This window comes from Hippocampus guttulatus, chromosome 4 (assembly GCF_054856545.1).
Source record: "Hippocampus guttulatus isolate MCC_2025c chromosome 4, RoL_Hgut_1.0, whole genome shotgun sequence".
In the NCBI taxonomy this organism is placed as follows: Eukaryota; Metazoa; Chordata; class Actinopteri; order Syngnathiformes; family Syngnathidae; genus Hippocampus; species Hippocampus guttulatus.
Window position 1 is genome coordinate 13,272,912 of NC_141264.1, and position 20,049 is coordinate 13,292,960.

A 20,049-nucleotide genomic window follows, 5' to 3' on the forward strand; every position below is an offset into this window, starting at 1 on the left:
TCTGGAATCGAAGCCTGTGAGGCGGACGTGCTAACCAGTTGACCACCGTGCCGCCATACATATATATTTATATATAAAATTAAAAGTAATTTGAAAACAACGGCACCTGTAACAGTGTTATTTGATGTATGTAGACCTGGGGTGTCAAATGTAATTTTGTCATGGGCCACTTCGTAGTGAGGGTTTTCCTTGAACTGAACCCAAATTGCCTCATATTTCATAATCACAGCAAATTGAATATTAACTATAGTTGTCAGAGGCCATTTTTGTTCAAATATTGTTACACTTATTTTAAAAGAGTGATCGGTTACAAAAATGCTTGCAATATCGGAACGCTTTTAAAAGTGAAGACAATTTACAATTTTGATATTTTAGCGAGATACAAAATTTGCTTTGACGGGCCACATAAGATGATGCCGCGGGCCTTGAGTTTGAGACGTGTGTTGTAGACCCACTGACAATGTTAGGTACACCCCCACATGCTTTTCATAAATATACCGGTAATTGGTATTATATTAACTACACAAGATCTCAATCATCTTCAGCATTATGTTGAGAAATGTTTGTTTTGCATAAATCTCACCCCTTCAACCATATTTCTTTTCCAGACGACAGTAGCCTATTTGACCAGCTTTCAGTCTGCAATTGACTTCCACAATTCAAATGTTTATTATTGGTTATACTAATATTTTAGAAAATAAACAATGTCAACTCCAAAAATAGATATTTTATTTTGGTCAAAGCAGATACAGAGCTCAATAAAGTGAAACCGGAAGTAGAGATTGACGCGTTTTGACTAATAGCTACCAATTCTCTGTATGCCTCCAAGAAAGTAGGTACTGTACAGTATACCCTTTAAAATGTCAAATTGACATTTATATTGCTCAAAATCTGTATCAATGCTCAAAGTAACTTCCTTCAACATTGTACTGGCCTTTTGGGAGATGGCAACTGTATGTCTCAGTTGTGACTTCCCAAACAAACAAATTGCCACGGAGCTGCAGATGAGTCCAATCGTAATAAACTGGCGAGTTTACAACAGCAAATCAACGGAATTTTGCTTGTCTGGTAAACTGTACAGAAAAAAAAACATGACGGGCTATAAAAATTACGGCAATTTTGTAATCAGCTTGCCAGTTTCAGTTTTAATCAGCATGTAAATCGAACTCAACATAATTAGTTTTTTCCCCCAAAAATCATTATTTATTATTTCTTTAAATTTTTTCATATTCTACGACTAAAAGTAGCAATCGATCACTTGCGAATGTGCATTGACGGTTTCAGAAAATGGAGAAAAAAAGTAGCACTGCCTTTACCGTAATTGTGGCAAAACGACGCTCTTCAAAATCAACTTGCGTACATATCATCGACAGTATGCCTGACGTTCGGGGTTACCGGGAAGTAGGGTCGTCGACATATATTTGTGGCTGTGAAACTCAGGTCATAACGTGTCGAAAGCAGCTCATAATTGAAACGGAAGGCTTTTTGCTTTGTGGGCGCTCTCCAGGAAATGAAGGCGTTCACGTTCGGCTTGACATTTGTTCGACAGTAAGTGCAGCAGCAAATCACAGAGAGCACATACAGCCACACACTATCTGTCAACTTTGCTGAGAACATAGCCACGAGCTAACAAATCTGACGTAGAATCCATACTGTTAGCAACAAATGTACCGTATTTAATACATCATTACTTGAATTGATTGCTCGATGACTGTGTAGTATACCAGAGTGACCGGCAGAGTGCACAATAAATCATAATCCTTTTTCGGTATCGCAGTATCCACTTCCGCCCTAAATAGATTGAGTGTGATTTACACAGGTGGAAGCACTTGCTTTAAATAACACGTTGCTATAAGCAGAATTAATGTCGTCCAACTCAAAGTCATACACATAATATTTATTGCATAAAACCTCAGTGTGTTCTGATAGCCAGTGAAGTAACCCAGTTTGACGTAAATCGAAACGCACTGCAGTCCACCAGCGATAACACAACGGAATTAATTATTTCTATCAAAACATTTCTAGGTCATGGATGTAAAACAGTCAAATGAAAACTGAATAAATGATCTTTGTACGTTTGAGAATCATATGTCTTCTTGACTATGCCAAGGGACTACAGATGGAAACTAGCCGGCAGCGATGACCTGACATATGTCCCATCCATCCACGCTTTTTCAACACCGCTTATCCTGAACAAGGTCGCGGGGAGTTGCTGGGGACTATCCCAGCTCACTTTGGGCGGAAGGCAGACTTCACCCTGAACTGGTCGCCAGTCAGTCGCAGGGCAGATGCACTGTCCCTTCTAAATGAAATTAAAAACATCATGAAAGGGACTAAGCCAAAAGTCAAACAAGTATCATGAGTGTGCCATCGGTTTAGTGGTAGCTTTTTACTTTCCTGTGTAACATGTTGAATAATATAATAATGTATTTCTTACAGTGGAGAAACAGAGTTCAATAAAGAGGGCCTGCTTCAAGGTAAGTTTTTTTATTTATTTTATTTTTTTTTTAAAGATGCAAAGGATGTATTTTCTTTTCTGTCACTTCATTGTATTCCGTCTGTCTTGAATCCAGGCCAGACCATAGACTGTCCGTTGTCAGAAGTGGGACTGCTGCAGGCCGAGGCTGCAGGTCACTACCTGAAAGATGTCAAGTTCTCCAACCTGTTTGTCAGTGACATGCTGCGAGCGCGACAGGTTTGATGTTTTCTAATTACAATAGGAGCGAGAGAGAAAGAGATGTCTCCTTCCAAAAGGAAAAATGACTCATTGGAAACAAAGACCAAACACAGTCTGATCTGCGATGCAGGTTAGAGCCTATTTTCCCCGGAGGAAAATAATGGAAGCAGAATTAATCAGGTCCAGATTAAAACCGTTATTCACTTGCAAAGCACATCAAGTCACATTTTAACATGAATGGAAGAATTCTTACCACGTCTGCCTCACAGTTCTAAAGTTTGAGGTTCAAATCTCTGCTGTGCCGTTTGTGTGTGCATGTTAAACGATGACCCTTTTCAAACGTGTTGATTGAATAACTTGTGTGCAGGCAGCGTGGGCACAACTCCCACGTAATGAAAGTGTGAAAGTTAGTCCCTCTCTCCATGTACCCCGGGATTGACAGCTTACCGTGACATAGAACAGGATAAGCCTTATCAAAAACCAGAAGGTTAATTGCTGTTCTTCCTTTCGCAGACTGCCGAAACCATCGTGAAACACAACAGTAGTTGCGCCGGTCTACAGCTGGTGTGTGACCCTCTACTCAAGGAGAAAGTCAGTCAAATCGAAGCTCCCTTAGACATGTGCAAAAGCTATTCCTGTCAGATAAACCACTTACCGGTAGTTTTTGCGGTTCTTTTTTTTTCAGAGCTTTGGGATAGCAGAGGGGAAGCGATTGCAAGATGCGAAAGATATGGCCAGAGCTGCCGGTCAGTCTTGGGCGGTCTTCACGCCTCCTCAAGGAGAGACTCAAGACCAGGTGAGGCTCTGACATGTAAGATGCTAACAAAGTGCTACAATGCTTGATCTGCAAAATAAAGGATACATGAGAATATGGCTTCTCCAAAAATTTCTCATCACATCTTAACTTTTGGAGCATAACTTGTAGTGTTGTTTTGAATCCTAAGAGTATGCTGGTTTGCAAATATTCCTTGATTCAACCCAATGCAGACAAACATTTGATGTTCAAACATTATTTGATCGTAGCAGTTATTTGATATTTGCATTATGATGCTTCATTTGTGGTTCCTTTGGCAAATATTTTATAATAGATGCACAAATGTGCATTGCCTGCCAAATGAGGGTAGAGCTCGTATTAATTCCTTGATAGTTGCCATTTTGATGGTTTCTGTGTGATTGGACGGAGACATCAAATTGCTGGTGACTGTGTTTTAAAGCTATTCAAGTCTACGTTTTACACAACATCACCATTTGTATGATGCATTTTTCTAATTGTATTTTGTACTTGGATCTCCTGCATCCGATATCAGAATCAGGTTATTTTATGAATCCCCTGGGGATCCATTAAAAAGTCACACGAACCAGTCAAATGAAGCCTTTCCAAGAGAAAAACATCAGTCTGACATTCATCAAAGTTCAAAGAGTTGTCTGTCTTCTTTGTCATTTCACATCCCAGGATTAGAATCATCTTTATTGGTCAATTTGAATCAGAATCACCTTTATTGGCCAAGTATGCAGAACACACAAGGAATTTGTCTCTGGTAGTATAGGCTACGCTACTATTGCAATACAATAAACAAATACATGCCAAGTAAGTATGGAAAGACAATGCAGCGTCATCTAGCAGAGATAAAGTTGATCAGTTGGGCAATACAATACTATAACGGTTGTGCAATCAATGCAGATAATGGTTGCACTATTTTTTAATTGATCAGTAGCAGTAATAGTGGTACATCTTGGTGTAGTGATAGTGGTACATAGGTGTGCAATTACTGTATACAGAAAGTCCTTGAGTGCTTTAAAGTGTCTGGTGCGGTGAAGTATAGATCAGTAACAGTTGTTCAAGTTAGTACAGAGCTGGAGCTACAATGATCATAGCGGTAATACTGTTTCACAGAGGTGTGGAAAAATGCAAAGAGCCACTCTAGATTTGAGTTACTTTTTAGGGAGTTAATGGCGAGAAGGAAGAGGCTGTTTGAATGTCTGCTGGTTTTGGTGAGCATGGTTCGGTAGCGCTTGTCTGAGGGGAGTAGCTGGAAAAGGTGGTGGGCAGGGTGTGGGTGGTCCAGTAGGATTTTCCATGCCCTTGTGTTGGTTCTTGCGGTGTGCAAGTCCTCGAGAGGGGGTAGGGCGGTGCCACAGATTTTTTTTCCGCAGTCCTAATTGTCTGTTGCAGTCAGATTTTGTCTTTTTTTGTGGCGGCCCCAAACCAGACTTTGATAAAGGAACACAGGATTGATTTGATGACTGCTGTGTCGAACTGTCTCAGCAGCTCCCGTGGCAAGCCGTGCTTCCTCAGCAAACTCAGGAAGTACGTCCTCTGCTGGGCCTTTTTCAGGATGGGGTTAATGTTGGCCTCTCACTTCATGTCCTGAGAGACTGTGAATCCCAGGAACTTGAAGGTCTGGAACGGTTGACACGGGGCAGGTGGAAAGTATGAGGGGCAGCTGTGGCGATTGATTCCTGAAGTCCACAAACATCTCTACACGATGATCTTTTAATAGCTTAGACAAATGATATTGCAGCCATATTTTAGCCGTAATAGCTTTGCCGACTTCCTAGCAAAACACGAATAAAGCTTTTGGAAGTCATAGGGGTTGCTTTTCTTAGAATATAAATCCAAAGCAAATTAAATTGCTTCCGCATTTCACTATTTGCAGTATCGACCCTTCTTCTTCTTCGATTTTGTGGAACGTAATTGTTCCTGCTCATTAAACTAATAAAGAAGGAATATGAATAGCAAACATGAAATCTGAAGCAGCAAAGCTGGCAAAACACACAATTGGAGTCTCTGCCAAATGCTTTGGGTCTAACCAAAGCAGATGAAATTACTGCTGGGCACAAAGGACGCCACTAGAGGGCAGGACCTACCAGGAGAACCGCTGAGTGTGTCCAGTCCTGCACTCTGCCGCAAGGGGGGGAATGTGAGGTGGTTTTTGCGTCCACATGCTTGAATGACATCTTGTGATCAAAGTACATCCGCTTTAGTCTGAAAGTGGCTCTAATTAGAAAGTCACCACTTGCTTCTATTTGTGTTTGAGGCTGTGTGGGTGTGAGTGCGCGCATGATTGGGATGTTCCATTTCAGAAATGTGTTGCCTCTATTCATCTATTACTTTCTGAGGTTGAATCGGCTCCATCGCAGCATGGGAAGAGCACATGATAGTGACGATGATGAGGATGGCGGTCAAAGATAGATTTGAGGCTCATTAGACAGCGCCTGGCTGATCCGTCGTTGCGGGTTGTTGCATCAGGATTCCAATGCGATCGCTGCCTTCAGTTTGGTCAATCAGATAGAAACCAGATTGTGGGGTGGGGGGTGCTATTAGCGCTGCAATGTCAAACCAGTTTTCATTGGGGCCACATCGGAGAAGTGGTTGTTTGCACTAAGGGGCTGACTTGTAATGCCAAAGCAATATAACGCTATGCCAAAAAGAACACCTCGTTGGCTCAGGAGCTCCATTTACATACAAATCACAGTGTAGGAATTAATTAAAACAGTTTGGATATAGGGCTCCCACTTTTTAAGGCACTTTTTAAGGCCAGCAATGGGAGCAATTAACAATCAAAATTCAAACTTTGACACTTTGATACTTGGTTGCTAATTCATTGCCGTCAATTACAGCCTAAAGTCTGCAATGTCAAGACATCACCAAATGCTGGATTTCATCCCTGGTGATGCTCTGCTAGGCTTCTACTGCAAGTATCTTAATTTCTTGCTTGGTCTTGGAGCCTTTCCCCATCATTTTAAAAAGTGAAATGCAGACTCAGTTGGACGCAGGTCAGGTTGACTTGGCCATTGGTTGCTTTTGCAGTATACTTTCGGTCAATGTCCGTCTGTATCGTGACGCACTATTTGATAACTTTTGAAGCATTTCGCTGAGGATGAGTAAATAACATTGCCCAAAACACTTCAAAATTCATGATGCTACTTTTATCAGCAGCTAAACCATCACTAAATACAAGGGGCGAGTTCCATTGACAGCCATACATGGAGGCAAATTTTTGTCCACATACAGTGAAAGTCATCTACAACGAAACCTACATGTGCGAAAATACCCCCAAGTGTGAAAAAATCTTGATGCATGTAAAGCCTTTCCCTGTTTTCTGCCTCCCCCTACAACAAAAATTCCCCCTGTTGCGTAATACGAAATCCTTTTCTCCAACCTTGCCTCGCACTGAGGTCCACTACAACGAAAACAAGCCTTCCGCAAAAATCTAATCCAACCTCAGCCCACAGCGACTCCTACTGCTTAGCTCGGAAATGGCAACAGCAACCACCACACTGGCTTACACATGCGCAGTAGTACAGGGAGTATTTGTTATTGTTAGCACGTGGTTAGAAATGTCACTCTTGAAGACGGGATAAAAGTAATAAAGATGAAAGCTGGAGAAAGCAAATTAAAAGACATTGTGCAAGAAATTGATGAAAGTGAAAGTGAATGCTGAATAAGTGATTGCTCATACTTATGCGCTATTGGAATAAAAATGAAAAGTACACACATGTTTTTTGTGTGTGTTTGTGTTTACGTCTGAGATCAAATTTGCTATAGTGAAAAGTCCCCTGTTGTGAAAAATTTCTGGCTACAAACATGATTTCGTTGTAGAGGAGTTCTACTGTATAGTGTGTGTGTGTGCGTGTGTGTGCGTGTGCACGCATATGTTAAATGGGTTCATTTGTGCATGCGTGTGTGTGTGTGTGTGTGTGTGTGTGTGTGTGTGTGATATATATACGGTATATATTAGAGCTGTCAAACGATTAAAATATTTAATCGGATTAAAAACGGAATGTCATAATTAACTCATAATTAATCGTGTTTACTCACATTTTTTATCGTTTCTAAATTTTCTTTTATATTTTTTGTCCTATTTTTTCCCGTTTTAATGCTCTCATCAACATGGAATCATGAATCAGTTTTCTATGTGCAAAATGCAAATATTTACTGAAACAACAATTTCGATTTTCAATTTTACATGAACATTTTTCACTTGGAGCAGTTATTCACACATAGTCTCTCACACAATATTACTGTCCATCAACAACAATAAAAAAATATTTTGTCACACAACAGCTCCTTTAACAGCTCTTTTTAGGGAATCAAAACAGAGCAATATAAAATTATGAAGTACACATCTAAGGTAAACTAGTACTCAACCTATCGTGGATTTAATCCATGGTTGCATACTTCGTTTTTCTCAAATTTGCTTTGAACACAGTCAGGCTATGCTGATTCTGTTGGTCCTTCTTGCGCGGAAGTCTCTCTATGGTTTTGTGTAGACATCATTTCGGATGACTGCACTTGGTTAGTGGAACTACATTTTCTTATTTTCAGTGTGGTTGCTACCACTGACCGCTGAACTCTCGACGTGCCCAGCGCACCGTCACTGTCAGAGAAGCTCCACCCCCTTTATTTTTAATGGACACGGAACACGGTAACCTTCCATACAAAATAGGTCCAAACAAGTAACAATTGCGTCAGTGGCATACATCATACTCAACAGGCTACCTGCTCTTTATATACCAGAGGCTCATCAACCTCGTCTCTTATTTCTCTCCCGAAACGGTGTCTTCTCCCGCTTGGTGTACCTGAGCCTTCTCCACTACGTACAATTTCTGTACATAGCTTGTAATGGAGGCTCTCGCTGGCAATCCGTAGTGGAGTCGTCAGATGCAATGCAAATGATATCAGCTTGAGTTGAGCTGTGGACAATGTTGACAAGCTTGCATGCAGTAGCCATACATTTAGCTATGGCTTCAGCAAATTTGTTCTTCGTCCTGTTATCCATTTTTTCGCTTTGAAATTCTCCATAGCTGTCTGTCTTAGACGAGGGGGTGGAGTACGGTACTCACATCAGCTGTGTGTTTGGCCCTTAAGTGGTATTTCAGACTCGACGTGCTATGATGATAGCTCACTTTACTGCTGCAAAACATCCGGGTAACTTTGGTCTTGTCAGTGGAACCATCTGGCAACTTTTTAAAAGTAAACTTTCCATTCATAAAATCTTTAATATTATTCTACTGGTAATATTATCATGAACGAAGTAATGCACAGTAGGTTGTGATGGTATAATTCCCATTGACTGATGATGGTTCGGTTGCCATTCAAGCTTCTGCTGTTAAAATGCATAATTGACATTTTGTCAAGTCAAGTACAACTTTATTGTCAAATGCGCTGTATGTGCAACGTACAGCACAGATGAAATTTCTTCCCTCTCAAGCAGACAACAAGAGAATTGCTGTCACGGGCCACATTGTAGTTATGGTTTCCCATGGAGGGCCGTTATGAATTTTGGGAAACCATATAAATGTTTAATCCACATATTACATACACAGCACACAACAAATGGATGGATAACACGTTTTCAAATCAGAAGTCAAGAATAATGATTGTGTTCAGAGTTCATGATAATATTACCTGTAGAATAATATTAAACATGAAATCCCCAATTCTTGCCTGCCCGTTATTTAAGAAACGCGTCCTCCTCCTTTTTTAATTTATCCGCATGAAAGTAACACATGGACTACAAATCATAACACTTGCTAACCTTTCCTACTTTGTAGTCTTCCCTTCACATATGTTTGTCTCATCGGCCCACAGGATGTTGGTCCACAAGTGTAAAGGCTTTTTTATTTTTTATTTTTTTTTTAATGTTCATGCAAATCTGGCCTTCCTGTTTTTCAGGCCCACTAATGGTTGAAAACTTGTAATGAAGTTTTGTTTAGATTGTTGTCTTTGACACACACACTCGTACCTCCTGGAGAGTGATGAAGGAATTTTCCTTAACTTTTTTGGGGGGAAAAAGTCTTCAGTCATCGACATCACCTATAAAAACAAAAGTTTTGTTCTGTGTTCAGGTGAAGCAGCGTGTCAAAGAGTTTTGGCTCAAAATTGTCCACCAAGTCGGGCGCCAACACTGGGCCAGCGGAGGTGACGACGAGCGCTCTTTGGCACCTCGCGTGGAAGGAGAAGAGGCGCACGACCTCCCCGCCCATGCCCTGGTGGTCTCCCACGGGGCCTACTTGTGCATGACCATGCGCTTCCTCGTGGACGATTTACACTGCCCCGTACCCGAAGGCTGCAGCAGAGCACGCATGTTCTCTCTGAGTCCCAATGCCGGCGTGAGTCGTTTTGTGCTCACCTTGGCCAAAGAGGACAACGCTTTCAAGGTGTCTCAGATTCGATGCTTGTTCGTCAACAAGGGAGATCATGTGAAAACAGAGCAAGATGGATCTTCATTTAAAATAGCTGAGACACGATAGAAGTCCTGTCAACACTATGTAGTATTAAGGCCACACGGAAAAGGAGAAACACGGAGAAAGAAGATAAGCGCTTCACCATTTATTTCTCATCGTAATATTTTTGGTTTTGTCTTTTCAGTGTGGCACGGATTAGTCAAGAAGTCAAACTCTTTCCCATCCAGCTCCTCTAAACGTGATTAAATCCATCCTGCTTGGCCCAGAAATGAAAAGTGAAGGCCAGGCTGATTGATTTTCTTATTTTAGGTCCCAAGACATTTGTTCATATGATGTCCTGTGAATGTTTAGCAGCCTGCACCTGTATCATTGAAGACTTGAGCCATGGCTTGATGATTTAATAGTAGAGTAAGCATTGGCTAAGCCGGAGGGGGTACTGAGGTGGCATTGGACCACCCTATAATCTCCTTGCACCCCTCAGGCGTCAGTCCAGGTGATTGTCTTGCAGCACTACAGTTGTTTCAAATCTGTTAGCACACACCACTGGTAAAAAAAAAAAAAATACATGTTGATGGAATACTACACATTTTTTGTTCGTCTTGTATACATTTTCACAAAAAAGCAGCACTTTGAATGCACACTTAATGTCTGCTGAGCGATAGTTGCAAACAAGTGCATGTCTTTGTTAGCAGCTAGCTAACGAAACTAGCTGAAAGGCTTCGACAACCTAAAAGTACGACGAGTTGATCCAGGCACAAATGATTGAATGAATGACGTTTATGCCATTAAAGCAGTGATCGTACTGTCAACCAAAAACAACACGCAGTACCTTTGCGGTCACAACACGGAAGATCCTGCCAACATTCTTCAGCTGTCCGGACACACACAGTAATTATGAGACTCCAAGATTTTGCCAGCATCAGACAGCACTCTTCTATACGATCAAACAAATTCACCATGTTGTGCTAGCTCACTTCAGCGAACAAATTGGCGTTATTTGTCCAGTAACTGTGAATACTGTGTCTGTGTGCACGTCTCTGTGCGTGCGCGTGCACCCAAGATTTTATTAAATACAAAAATTGATGTTGATTGTTGATCAAGTGTTTCCAAGTATTTGTTTTGCCGAAAATAAACTAAGCCACTCCATGAACACAATTGTCGCAGGAGGTGTCATCTTGTCCATCACGGCCCGCCCGGTTCACTGGTGTGAGCGTGGTTAACTTGTTCCACAATTACTGTGTGCTTCGATTCGTTGTGGATTTTACAAAAGCAACAGAGCCAGGCTGTTTAACACGGAGTGTAGACTAGTGATGGGATTTTCGGCTCTTTTCGGTGATCCGGTTCATTTGGATTGGCTCAGTGAAAAGAGCTCAAATGGCTCTTTTAACTTTAGCTTTTCTTTTAAATATTTATGACAAATCTAGCATACATTTTGATAAATGATTTGGTGAACTAAATATTGCACTCTACTGACGGCAAATAGCAACATTTATCAAGCAAAGAAATGGCTTTTTACTTATTTTATTGAACATTAAAAAGGCTCCAAACAATAAACAAGCAACAAAATTAAACTTCAACCAACAACAATCAAACGTGCTACAGCATAACAAAAATAGTGAGTATTAACTGCAACAGCAGCAGTGAACAAAACAAACATAAGCTACTCCTTGCTTTATTCTAACAAACATAAGCTACTCCTTGCTTTATTTTAAATTTGCAGTCAACAAAACTCAATACTTCAACTTGGAATACTTCAATTTGTCCAGTCTTTGAGAACACCCTCTCTGACGGGACAGATGTTGCTACAATGCACAATCTACTCTCCATTACTTCAAACGGGGGTAGACGGAAGCTCGGTATTTCCACCAGCTCAGTGGATCAGCTGCCCTTGAAATCTGTGGTTCTTCAAGATATGCCCTAATTTAGTGCTTTGTGTTTTTGCACATTTTGCTAATACTGTAAATTAGATTCAGATTGCTTGCCAAAAGCCTTTGTGGTTTCCCGGACAGGAGGGGGCGATATGAACTAAAGACATCCATGTCACCAAGAAGAAGAATATGTACTAGCACAAGAACGGTCCCACATCCGGTTCAAAGAGCAAGTTTTTCCGCTGTCCACAAGCCCTGTTCTCAGTGAGTAATTTTAACATTATAAACTGACTTTGCAGTTTATCTCTGAATGTATAGCTGTAGACAATTGGGGAGAGTTATTACAACACGTTGCTCCTTTAATTTTGTTGTTCAACGTAAAAAACAACATCAGCAAAAGGGGCAGTGAGCAAGCACGCCGCTGACAAGTAGACCTCAGCTGTCAATCAAAAAGCAATCGCGAACAGCATTTGACTTGAATACTATTCTGTATGTTTTCCACACCAAAGCTGCTATCAGCAGTGGAACTGTGATGGCTTCACATCAGGGGGGCAGATTTGTTTCAAAACTATTCCCACAAATGCACCCGTGACTTTGTTCATTTGTTTTTCGAAAGGAGGTTGCTCATTGTACTTTAGGTGTGGGGAGAGAGCCGCCAGTGGATGGCTCAAACAGATGCATTGCGAGTGCGGGCCCGTTTGGAAATGGACGGGTTGAAAGTAAAAGTCTGCCACTGTATGAATAATGACTCAAATTAAAAAGAAAAAACTTTTTTATGGACTACAGTGTGTGACTTTCCACTTTTGTTTTTCTGCCTGACCAGATTCGTCCATTACTGGGCCAAAGGCGCAGCCGCCAGACTCGGAGGACATGCGGAAAGGGCGCCAACCTGCATTTGGATACGCGTGAGTACAATGAAACTCCTCTAGAACGAAACCTACATGGGCGAAAATGCCCGCTAATGTGAAAAAATCTTCATGCATTAACACATTGCCATTCTCCTGCCCCCCATACGAAGAAAGAAAACCCTGTTGCGATATACGAAATCATTTTCTCTGCTCTAGCCTCGCGAACAGAGTCACTACAACGAAGTCTAATCCGAAAGTGACCTCTACTGCTTCGTTCGGAAACGGCAACAGCAACCACCACTCCTGGTTTACAGTAAATATTCCCATCTACAGAGTTCTTTCAAAAGGAAATTCCTCCACCCGGACTAAAAACCTAGGCATTTGTAAATTTCCCCAGTGTGGGACAAATAAATGATATCTTTAATCTTTAATTAAATTTCGACTATGATGTTACATTAACGATCAATTCATAACACCGGAATTTTCATGACCCGGAACCCGGAAGCCATACAGAAGCAAGAAGAGGCGCAAACACAAGCAAGTCCCGCTCGATACCACGGAATAACTCTGTCCGCGCTGCTATTTACTCTCATTGGATACGAAACGGCGACATGTAAGTGACTGTAATAGCATGAGTTTTACTGGAATAGTGAACGATTTTTATTTCTTTCACAGCTCTGAGTTTTCTGATAGAAATAGCTGCTCTCCCATTGCCTTACCGAGCATCATTGTGGCCTCCGATTGGCCAAGAGGGACCTCACTATCTGTGTGTAGATACTGTAGCTAGATCCGTGGAAGATAGAGTGGAATGCATCCGATTAGCTGCTCAAAGTAAATTGTTTGTGGCTCGACGGACAGTCAAATAAACTAACGTTTCCTGGAATGCTTTACTTGTTATCATGCTAAAAACCTTACGCTAACTGGAGCGCTCATTAGAGAGAAAGCGAGTTCCATCGTGCTAACTATCGATCCATCCATCGAGGACTGCGAAACGTCCCGTGGCTGGCTTTCAAAGTTCATTGCATGACATCAGCTGAGCAACGCTGTCTTGGGTGGCGATCGAGGGGTGATCGAGGTAGCGACATTGAGATGGTGGAAAGAAAAGCCACCGGGTCCAGGGAGTACGTAGTTGTTATTGTTAGATTCAGACGCAGCATGAATGTTGCATTGCTAAAATGGCGACAAAATGGACCTTTGGATGTCAAGCAGCTAATACAAGATGCGCTCTGACGCTGGAAGAGAGGGTAAAAGTGATCAAAATGAAAGACGGAGCAAGCAAAATAAAATACATTATCTAAGAAATTGATGTAAGTGAAAGTGAATGCTTCTTTCCTTATTTTCTTTCTACACTAACTATATGAAGTGTCAAATATGTGTGCTCATACTTATGCACTATTGGAATAAAAATAAAGAGTACACATACGATTGTGTGTGCGTGTACACATACGTTTGTGTGTGTTTACATCTGAGATCAAATTTGCTACAGTGAAAAAACCCCTGTTGTGAAAAATGTATTGCTGCAAACATGATTTCGTTGTAGAGGAGTTTCACTGTACTGAGCTGTGTGTGTACTTGAAGAGCTGATGTGTGATGTCACGTTGCACCACAAGGTGGTGAGTGCACCCGCCTGTCTGTCTCTCACTCAACTCTCCCCCTTTCCACCAATCACAGCATGTTATCGTCATGCTCCACCCACTTTCAATGCTATCAGCGAATCATCAGCCATCATTCCAGCCAGGCCACACCCACTTTACTGAATTTTTCTGCCTGGAAAAAAAAATTCAGAAAAAAAGTTTAGAAAAAAACTAAAAATAATGTTTACTTTTTTTTAAAGTTAGATTGTGGTGATGTGTTTAAAATGGTAAAATACGAGTGTGTTTAAAATGAAGTTGAGTTGAAGTGTTCTTTGTAATCAAGCTTTATTTCTTTTGCAGAGGAGACAATCACAAAAGCAGAGGAAAAAGATGCAAGTTGGATGGCAGTCTGCTCGTTGCTGGGCGGCGAAGTGGTCAGCTCTTGAGAAGAACATAGGACAGGTGTGTTGACTTGAGAGGAAAGGCATCCGTGAGTTACACGCAAGTCAATTTTTTGTGCAGACAAAGATGTGTTTGGCATGAAACTTACCAGGGAGATAGACTCTGTGTTGGGTCCTTCGAGAGCAGGAAGCTGATCATGTTTACTGCTGCCTGGAGGAGGGAAAAAAAAGTCAAAAAAAGGAGTCATGATGGTGCATTGAGCGAGTGTAAATGTCTCCTACTTTTCAGGCTGGCCCAAAGTTTGACTTCAGCACCTTGCGAATAACAGGAAGAAGAGCAAAAAGTGTTGCCTGCAGGTCTGTGCTCGGAGGTGGACTCTGACGATGAGCAGGTTACTCCCTCTCATGGCACGGAGGACCCAAGAACAATCTTCCTTCAACTCTGAATAATGAAATGAGGCTTGTTGAAATGAGACTTCTTACCAGGTCGGTTCGCCTGAACACCACGAGAGCTCTTTTACCATTCGGTCATTCTGCTGCGAAAATTTCAAAATTTTTATATGTAGTCAAAGGCAGCCGACCACACGAGGTTTTGAAGGTTAAAAAAAAAGAACATAATTGGTGAGATGGTTGGTGTCTCTCGTGGGCGATGTGACGGCACTCCAACCTCACCCATAACCCATTGACCACGCCAGTATTTCCTACTGCCTGCCTTCAGAATGCCATCCTGAGATCACGAGATAGTTTGCAAAGCAAACTTCGTTTTTGATTGAAGACGAGTTGCACAAAGAGATCGTGTCGTTTTGTCATTTTGCTTTCTTGGCCAGGAGTGTCAAACTCATTTCACATTGTGGGCCACATACAGCCTCGGTAGATGTCAAGTGGGCCGGACCATTAAAAATTTTACCATACTCTGCTAAAATAACCAAAATAATATGTCTTTACTTTGTTTTGGTCTAAAGATGCACAAGAACACAAGGAAAATGTTGAAATTTAATGATTATAATTATTTAATATCTTTTACAAAACATTTCATGAAGGACCTAAGATTTCCTTAGACAAATGTGCAATGTACTTTTATCATTCATATACTGTATATGCATTGCAACTGATCCCATTAACTGTACAAAGGCACAAAACCTGAACAAGTAATTGGTCTTGAAAAATATAGTAATGTACTTTTAAGATTAAATGAGATGATTTTACGAATTTACACGAGCATATAAAATCTAAATGTAATCCCTGCCTACACCTTACAAACTAAGGAGAGTGCTATAATATGTGTAAAGAATATTATAAGTATTCACATGTCCTTAATAGTGTCTGCTGTGCTGCGTCTGTCTGTGACAGACTGAGGCTGCTGTTGTCTCCTTCTCTGATCAAAACAATGTTGTGTTTTCCTCAGATCAAAACAGTGTGTCCCCCTTGCGGATATTCCATGAATTGCAACTTATTAAAAATATTAATTCCGTGTCTTTTGTGCATTTTTTCACTTTTAAATTAAACTGCGGACCTGATCAAACCTCTTTGCGGGCTGGTTCCAGCCGTATGTTATACACCCCTGATGAATAATAAGGCATTTTTAGCCCCAAAAAACGTTTTAAGTTAGTAAAACGTTGTAGAGTAAGGCGTTTTTAACCGAAAATAACGACCATGTATAGAAAGGCGTTTTTAGCTGAAAAAAACGACCATGTATATAGTAAGGCGTTTTTAGCCTAAAAAAGGGACCATGTATAGGAAGGCGTTTTTAGCCCAAAAAAACGACCATGTATAGTAAGGCGTTTTTAGCCGGAAAAAAAACGGCTAAAAACGCCATGTATGTTACCATGTATCATAAGGCGTTTTAACCCGATAAAAACAACCATGTATAGGAAGGCGTTTTAGCCCAAAAAACGACCATGGATAGAAAGGCACTTTTAGCCGAAAAAAACGACCAGGTAGAGGAAGCCGTTTTTAGACGAAAAGAACGACCATGTATAGTAAGGCGTTTTTAGCTGAAAAAAAACGGTCATTTTTTTTGTCGAAAAATGCCTTATACATGGTCGTTTTTTATAGCCGTGACTATGTATAGTCAGGCGTTTTTAGCCGAAAATAACGACCATGTAATGTACGCCGTTTTAACCCGAAAAAAATGACCATGTATAGAAAGACGTTTTTCGACAAAAAAAAAAACGACCATGTATAGGAAGGCCGGAAAAAAACGACAATGTATCGTAAGGCGTTTTTAGCCGAACAAAACGACAATGTATGGTAAGCCGTTTTTTGCCGGAAAAAAAACTACCATGTATAGTAAGCCGTTTTTAGGTGAAAAAAAACGACCATGTTAAGTAAGGCGTTTTAGCTGAAAAAAACGACAATGTATAGAAAGGTGTTTATAGCCGGAACCCCCCCCCCCCCCCCCACCATGTTTAGTAAGCCATTTTTGGCTGAAAAAAACGACAATGTATAGAAAGGTGTTTTTAGCCGAAAAAAAAACGACCATGTCTAGTAAGGCGTTTTTACCCGAAAAAAACAACCATGTAGAGTAAGGCTTTTTTAGCTGAAAAAAACGACCATGTAGAGTAAGGCGTTTTTAGTCGAAAAAAGAACGACAATGTATAGTAAGGCGTTTTTTGCCGAAAAAAACCCAACCATGTATAGTAAGCCATTTTTAGGTGAAAAAAAACGACCATGTTTAGGAAAGCGTTTTTAGCCGAAATAAAGGACCACATATAGTAAGGCATTTTTAGCCCAAAAAAAACAACCATGTAGAGTAAGGTGTTTTTAGCCGAAAAAAACGGCCATGTATAGTAAGGGTTTTTTGCCGAAAAAAGAACGACCATGTATAGTAAGGCGATTTTGGTCGAAAAAAACCAACCATGTATTGTAAGCCATTTTTAGGTGAAAAAAAAACGACCATGTTTAGTAAGGCGTTTTTAGCCAAAAAAAAACAACAATGTATATAGTAAGCCGTCCATCCATCCATCCATTTTCCGAACCGCTTGATCCTCACTAGGGTCGCGGGGGGTGCTGGAGCCTATCCCAGCCATCTCCGGGCAGTAGGCGGGGGACACCCTGAATCAGTTGCCAGCCAATCGCAGGGCACACAGAGACGAACAACCATTCACGCCCACACTCACACCTAGGGACAATTTAGAGCGTCCAATCAGCCTACCATGCATGTTTTTTTGGAATGTGGGAGGAAACCGGAGCACCCGGAGAAAACCCACGCAGGCCCGGGGAGAACATGCAAACTCCCCACAGGGAGGCCGGAGCTGGAATTGAACCCGGTACCTCTGCACTTTGCCGAAAAAAACGACCATGTATAGTAAGGCGTTTTGAGCCGAAAAAAACGACCATGTGTAGTAAGGCGTTTTTAGCCGAAATAAACGACAATGTATATTAAGCCGTTTTTTGCCCCAAAAAAACCAACCATGTATAGTAATGCGTTTTTAGCTGAAAAATAACGACCATGTATAGTAAGGCTTTTTTAGCCGAAAAAAGAACGACCATGTATAGTAAGGCGTTTTTAGCCGAAAAAAACGACCATGTATCGTAAGGCGTTTTTAGCCGAACAAAACGACAATGTATGGTAAGCCGTTTTTTGCCGAAAAAAACGACCATGTATAGTAAGGCGTTTTTAGACGGAAAAAAACCCGACCATGTATAGTAAGCCGTTTTTTGCCGGAAAAAAACCAACCATGTATAGTAAGCCGTTTTTAGCTGGTAAAAACCGACAATGTATCGAAAGTAGTTTTTGGCCGGAAAAAAAAACGACCATGTATAGTCAGGCGTTTTGAGCCGAAAAAAACGACCATGTGTAGTAAGGCGTTTTTAGCCGAAAAAAACGACCATGTACAGTAAGGCGTTTTTTGCCGAAAAAACAACAACCATGTATAGTAAGTCGTTTTTAGGTGAAAAAAAACGACCATGTTTAGGAAAGAGTTTTTAGCCGAAATAAAGGACCACGTATAGTAAGGCATTTTTAGCCGAAAAAAACGGCCATGTATAGTAAGTTTTTTTTGCCGAAAAAAGAACGACCATGTATAGTAAGGCGTTTTTAGCCGAAAAAAACCGACAATGTATATAGTAAGCCGTTTTTTGCCGAAAAAAACCCGACCATGTATATAGTAAGGCGTTTTTAGCCGAAATAAACGACAATGTATATTAAGCCGTTTTTTGCCCCAAAACAAAAACCATGTATAGTAACGCGTTTTTAGCCGAAAAATAACGACCATGTATAGTAAGGCTTTTTTAGCCGAAAAAAGAACGACCATGTATCGTAAGGCGTTTTTAGCCGAACAAAACGACAATGTATATAGTAAGGCGTTTTCAGCCGAAAAAAAACACCATGTATCGTAAGGCGTTTTTAGCCGAACAAAACGACAATGTATAGTAAGGCGTTTTTTGCCGAAAGAAAAACAACCATGTACAGTAAGCCGTTTTTAGCCGAAAAAAACGACCATGTATAGTAAGGCGTTTTTAATCGAAATAAAGGACCACGTATAGTAAGGCATTTTTAGCCGAAAAAAAACGACCATGTATAGTAAGGAGTTTTCAGCCGAAAAAAAACACCATGTATCGTAAGGCGTTTTTAGCCGAACAAAACGACAATGTATAGTAAGGCGTTTTTTGCCGAAAGAAAAACAACCATGTACAGTAAGCCGTTTTTAGCCGAAAAAAACGACCATGTATAGTAAGGCGTTTTTAGTCGAAATAAAGGACCACGTATAGTAAGGCATTTTTAGCCGAAAGAAAACGACCATGTATAGTAAGGAGTTTTTAGCCGAAAAAAACGACAATGTATAGTAAGCCGTTTTTTGCCGAAAAAAACGACCAAGTATAGTAAGGCGTTTTTAGCCGAAAAAAACGACAATGTATAGTAAGCCGGTTTTTGCCGAAAAAAAACAACCGTGTATAGTAAGCCGTTTTTAGGTGAAAAAAAACGACCATGTTTAGTAAGGTGTTTTTAGCTGAAAAAAACGACAATGTATAGAAAGGTGTTTTTGGTGTTTTTAGCCGAAAAAAACGACCATGTAGAGTAAGGCTTTTTTAGGCGAAAAAAAACGACCATGTATAGTAAGGCGTTTTTACTCGGAAAAAAAAACAACCATGTAAGCCGTTTTTAGGTGAAAAAAAACGACCATGTTTCGTAAGGCGTTTTTAGCCGAAATAAAGGACCACGTATAGTAAGGCATTTTTAGCCGAAATAAAGGACCACGCATAGTAAGCCGTTTTTTGCCGAAAAAAACCCAACCATGTATCGTAAGCCGTTTTTAGGTGAAAAAAAAACGACCATGTTTAGTAAGGGATTTTTAGCTGAAAAAAACCGACAATGTATAGAAAGGCGTTTTTAGCCGAAAAAAAACGACCATGTAGAGTAAGGCTTTTTTAGCCGAAAAAAACGACAATGGATAGGAATGTTGTTTGTGAATTGTTCCTTGGTGTGAGTGCAAAGATATGTCTGGAGAAGCGGATCAGAAAATCGATGGCCACGCCTGTTTCTGAAAA

General features: G+C 40.7%; 1 protein-coding gene and 1 long non-coding RNA gene across 2 annotated transcripts; both read left to right on the forward strand.

Annotated features, from left to right (window-relative positions):
- The first annotated feature begins 1,380 nt into the window (after positions 1 to 1,380).
- Positions 1,381 to 11,023, forward strand: tigara (TP53 induced glycolysis regulatory phosphatase a). Its single transcript, XM_086110254.1, has 6 exons — positions 1,381 to 1,548; positions 2,440 to 2,477; positions 2,574 to 2,695; positions 3,191 to 3,268; positions 3,363 to 3,473; positions 9,530 to 11,023. The coding sequence occupies exons 1-6, from the start codon at positions 1,511 to 1,513 to the stop codon at positions 9,932 to 9,934; spliced, it is 792 nt and encodes a 263-aa protein (XP_085966380.1). The 5' UTR covers positions 1,381 to 1,510; the 3' UTR covers positions 9,935 to 11,023.
- A 906-nt stretch (positions 11,024 to 11,929) lies between these two features.
- LOC147205994 (uncharacterized) lies at positions 11,930 to 16,032 on the forward strand. Its single transcript, XR_015100819.1, has 4 exons — positions 11,930 to 12,000; positions 12,560 to 14,197; positions 14,519 to 14,620; positions 14,849 to 16,032. It is a non-coding gene; the product is annotated as an uncharacterized LOC147205994 (long non-coding RNA).
- The last annotated feature ends 4,017 nt before the right edge of the window (positions 16,033 to 20,049 follow it).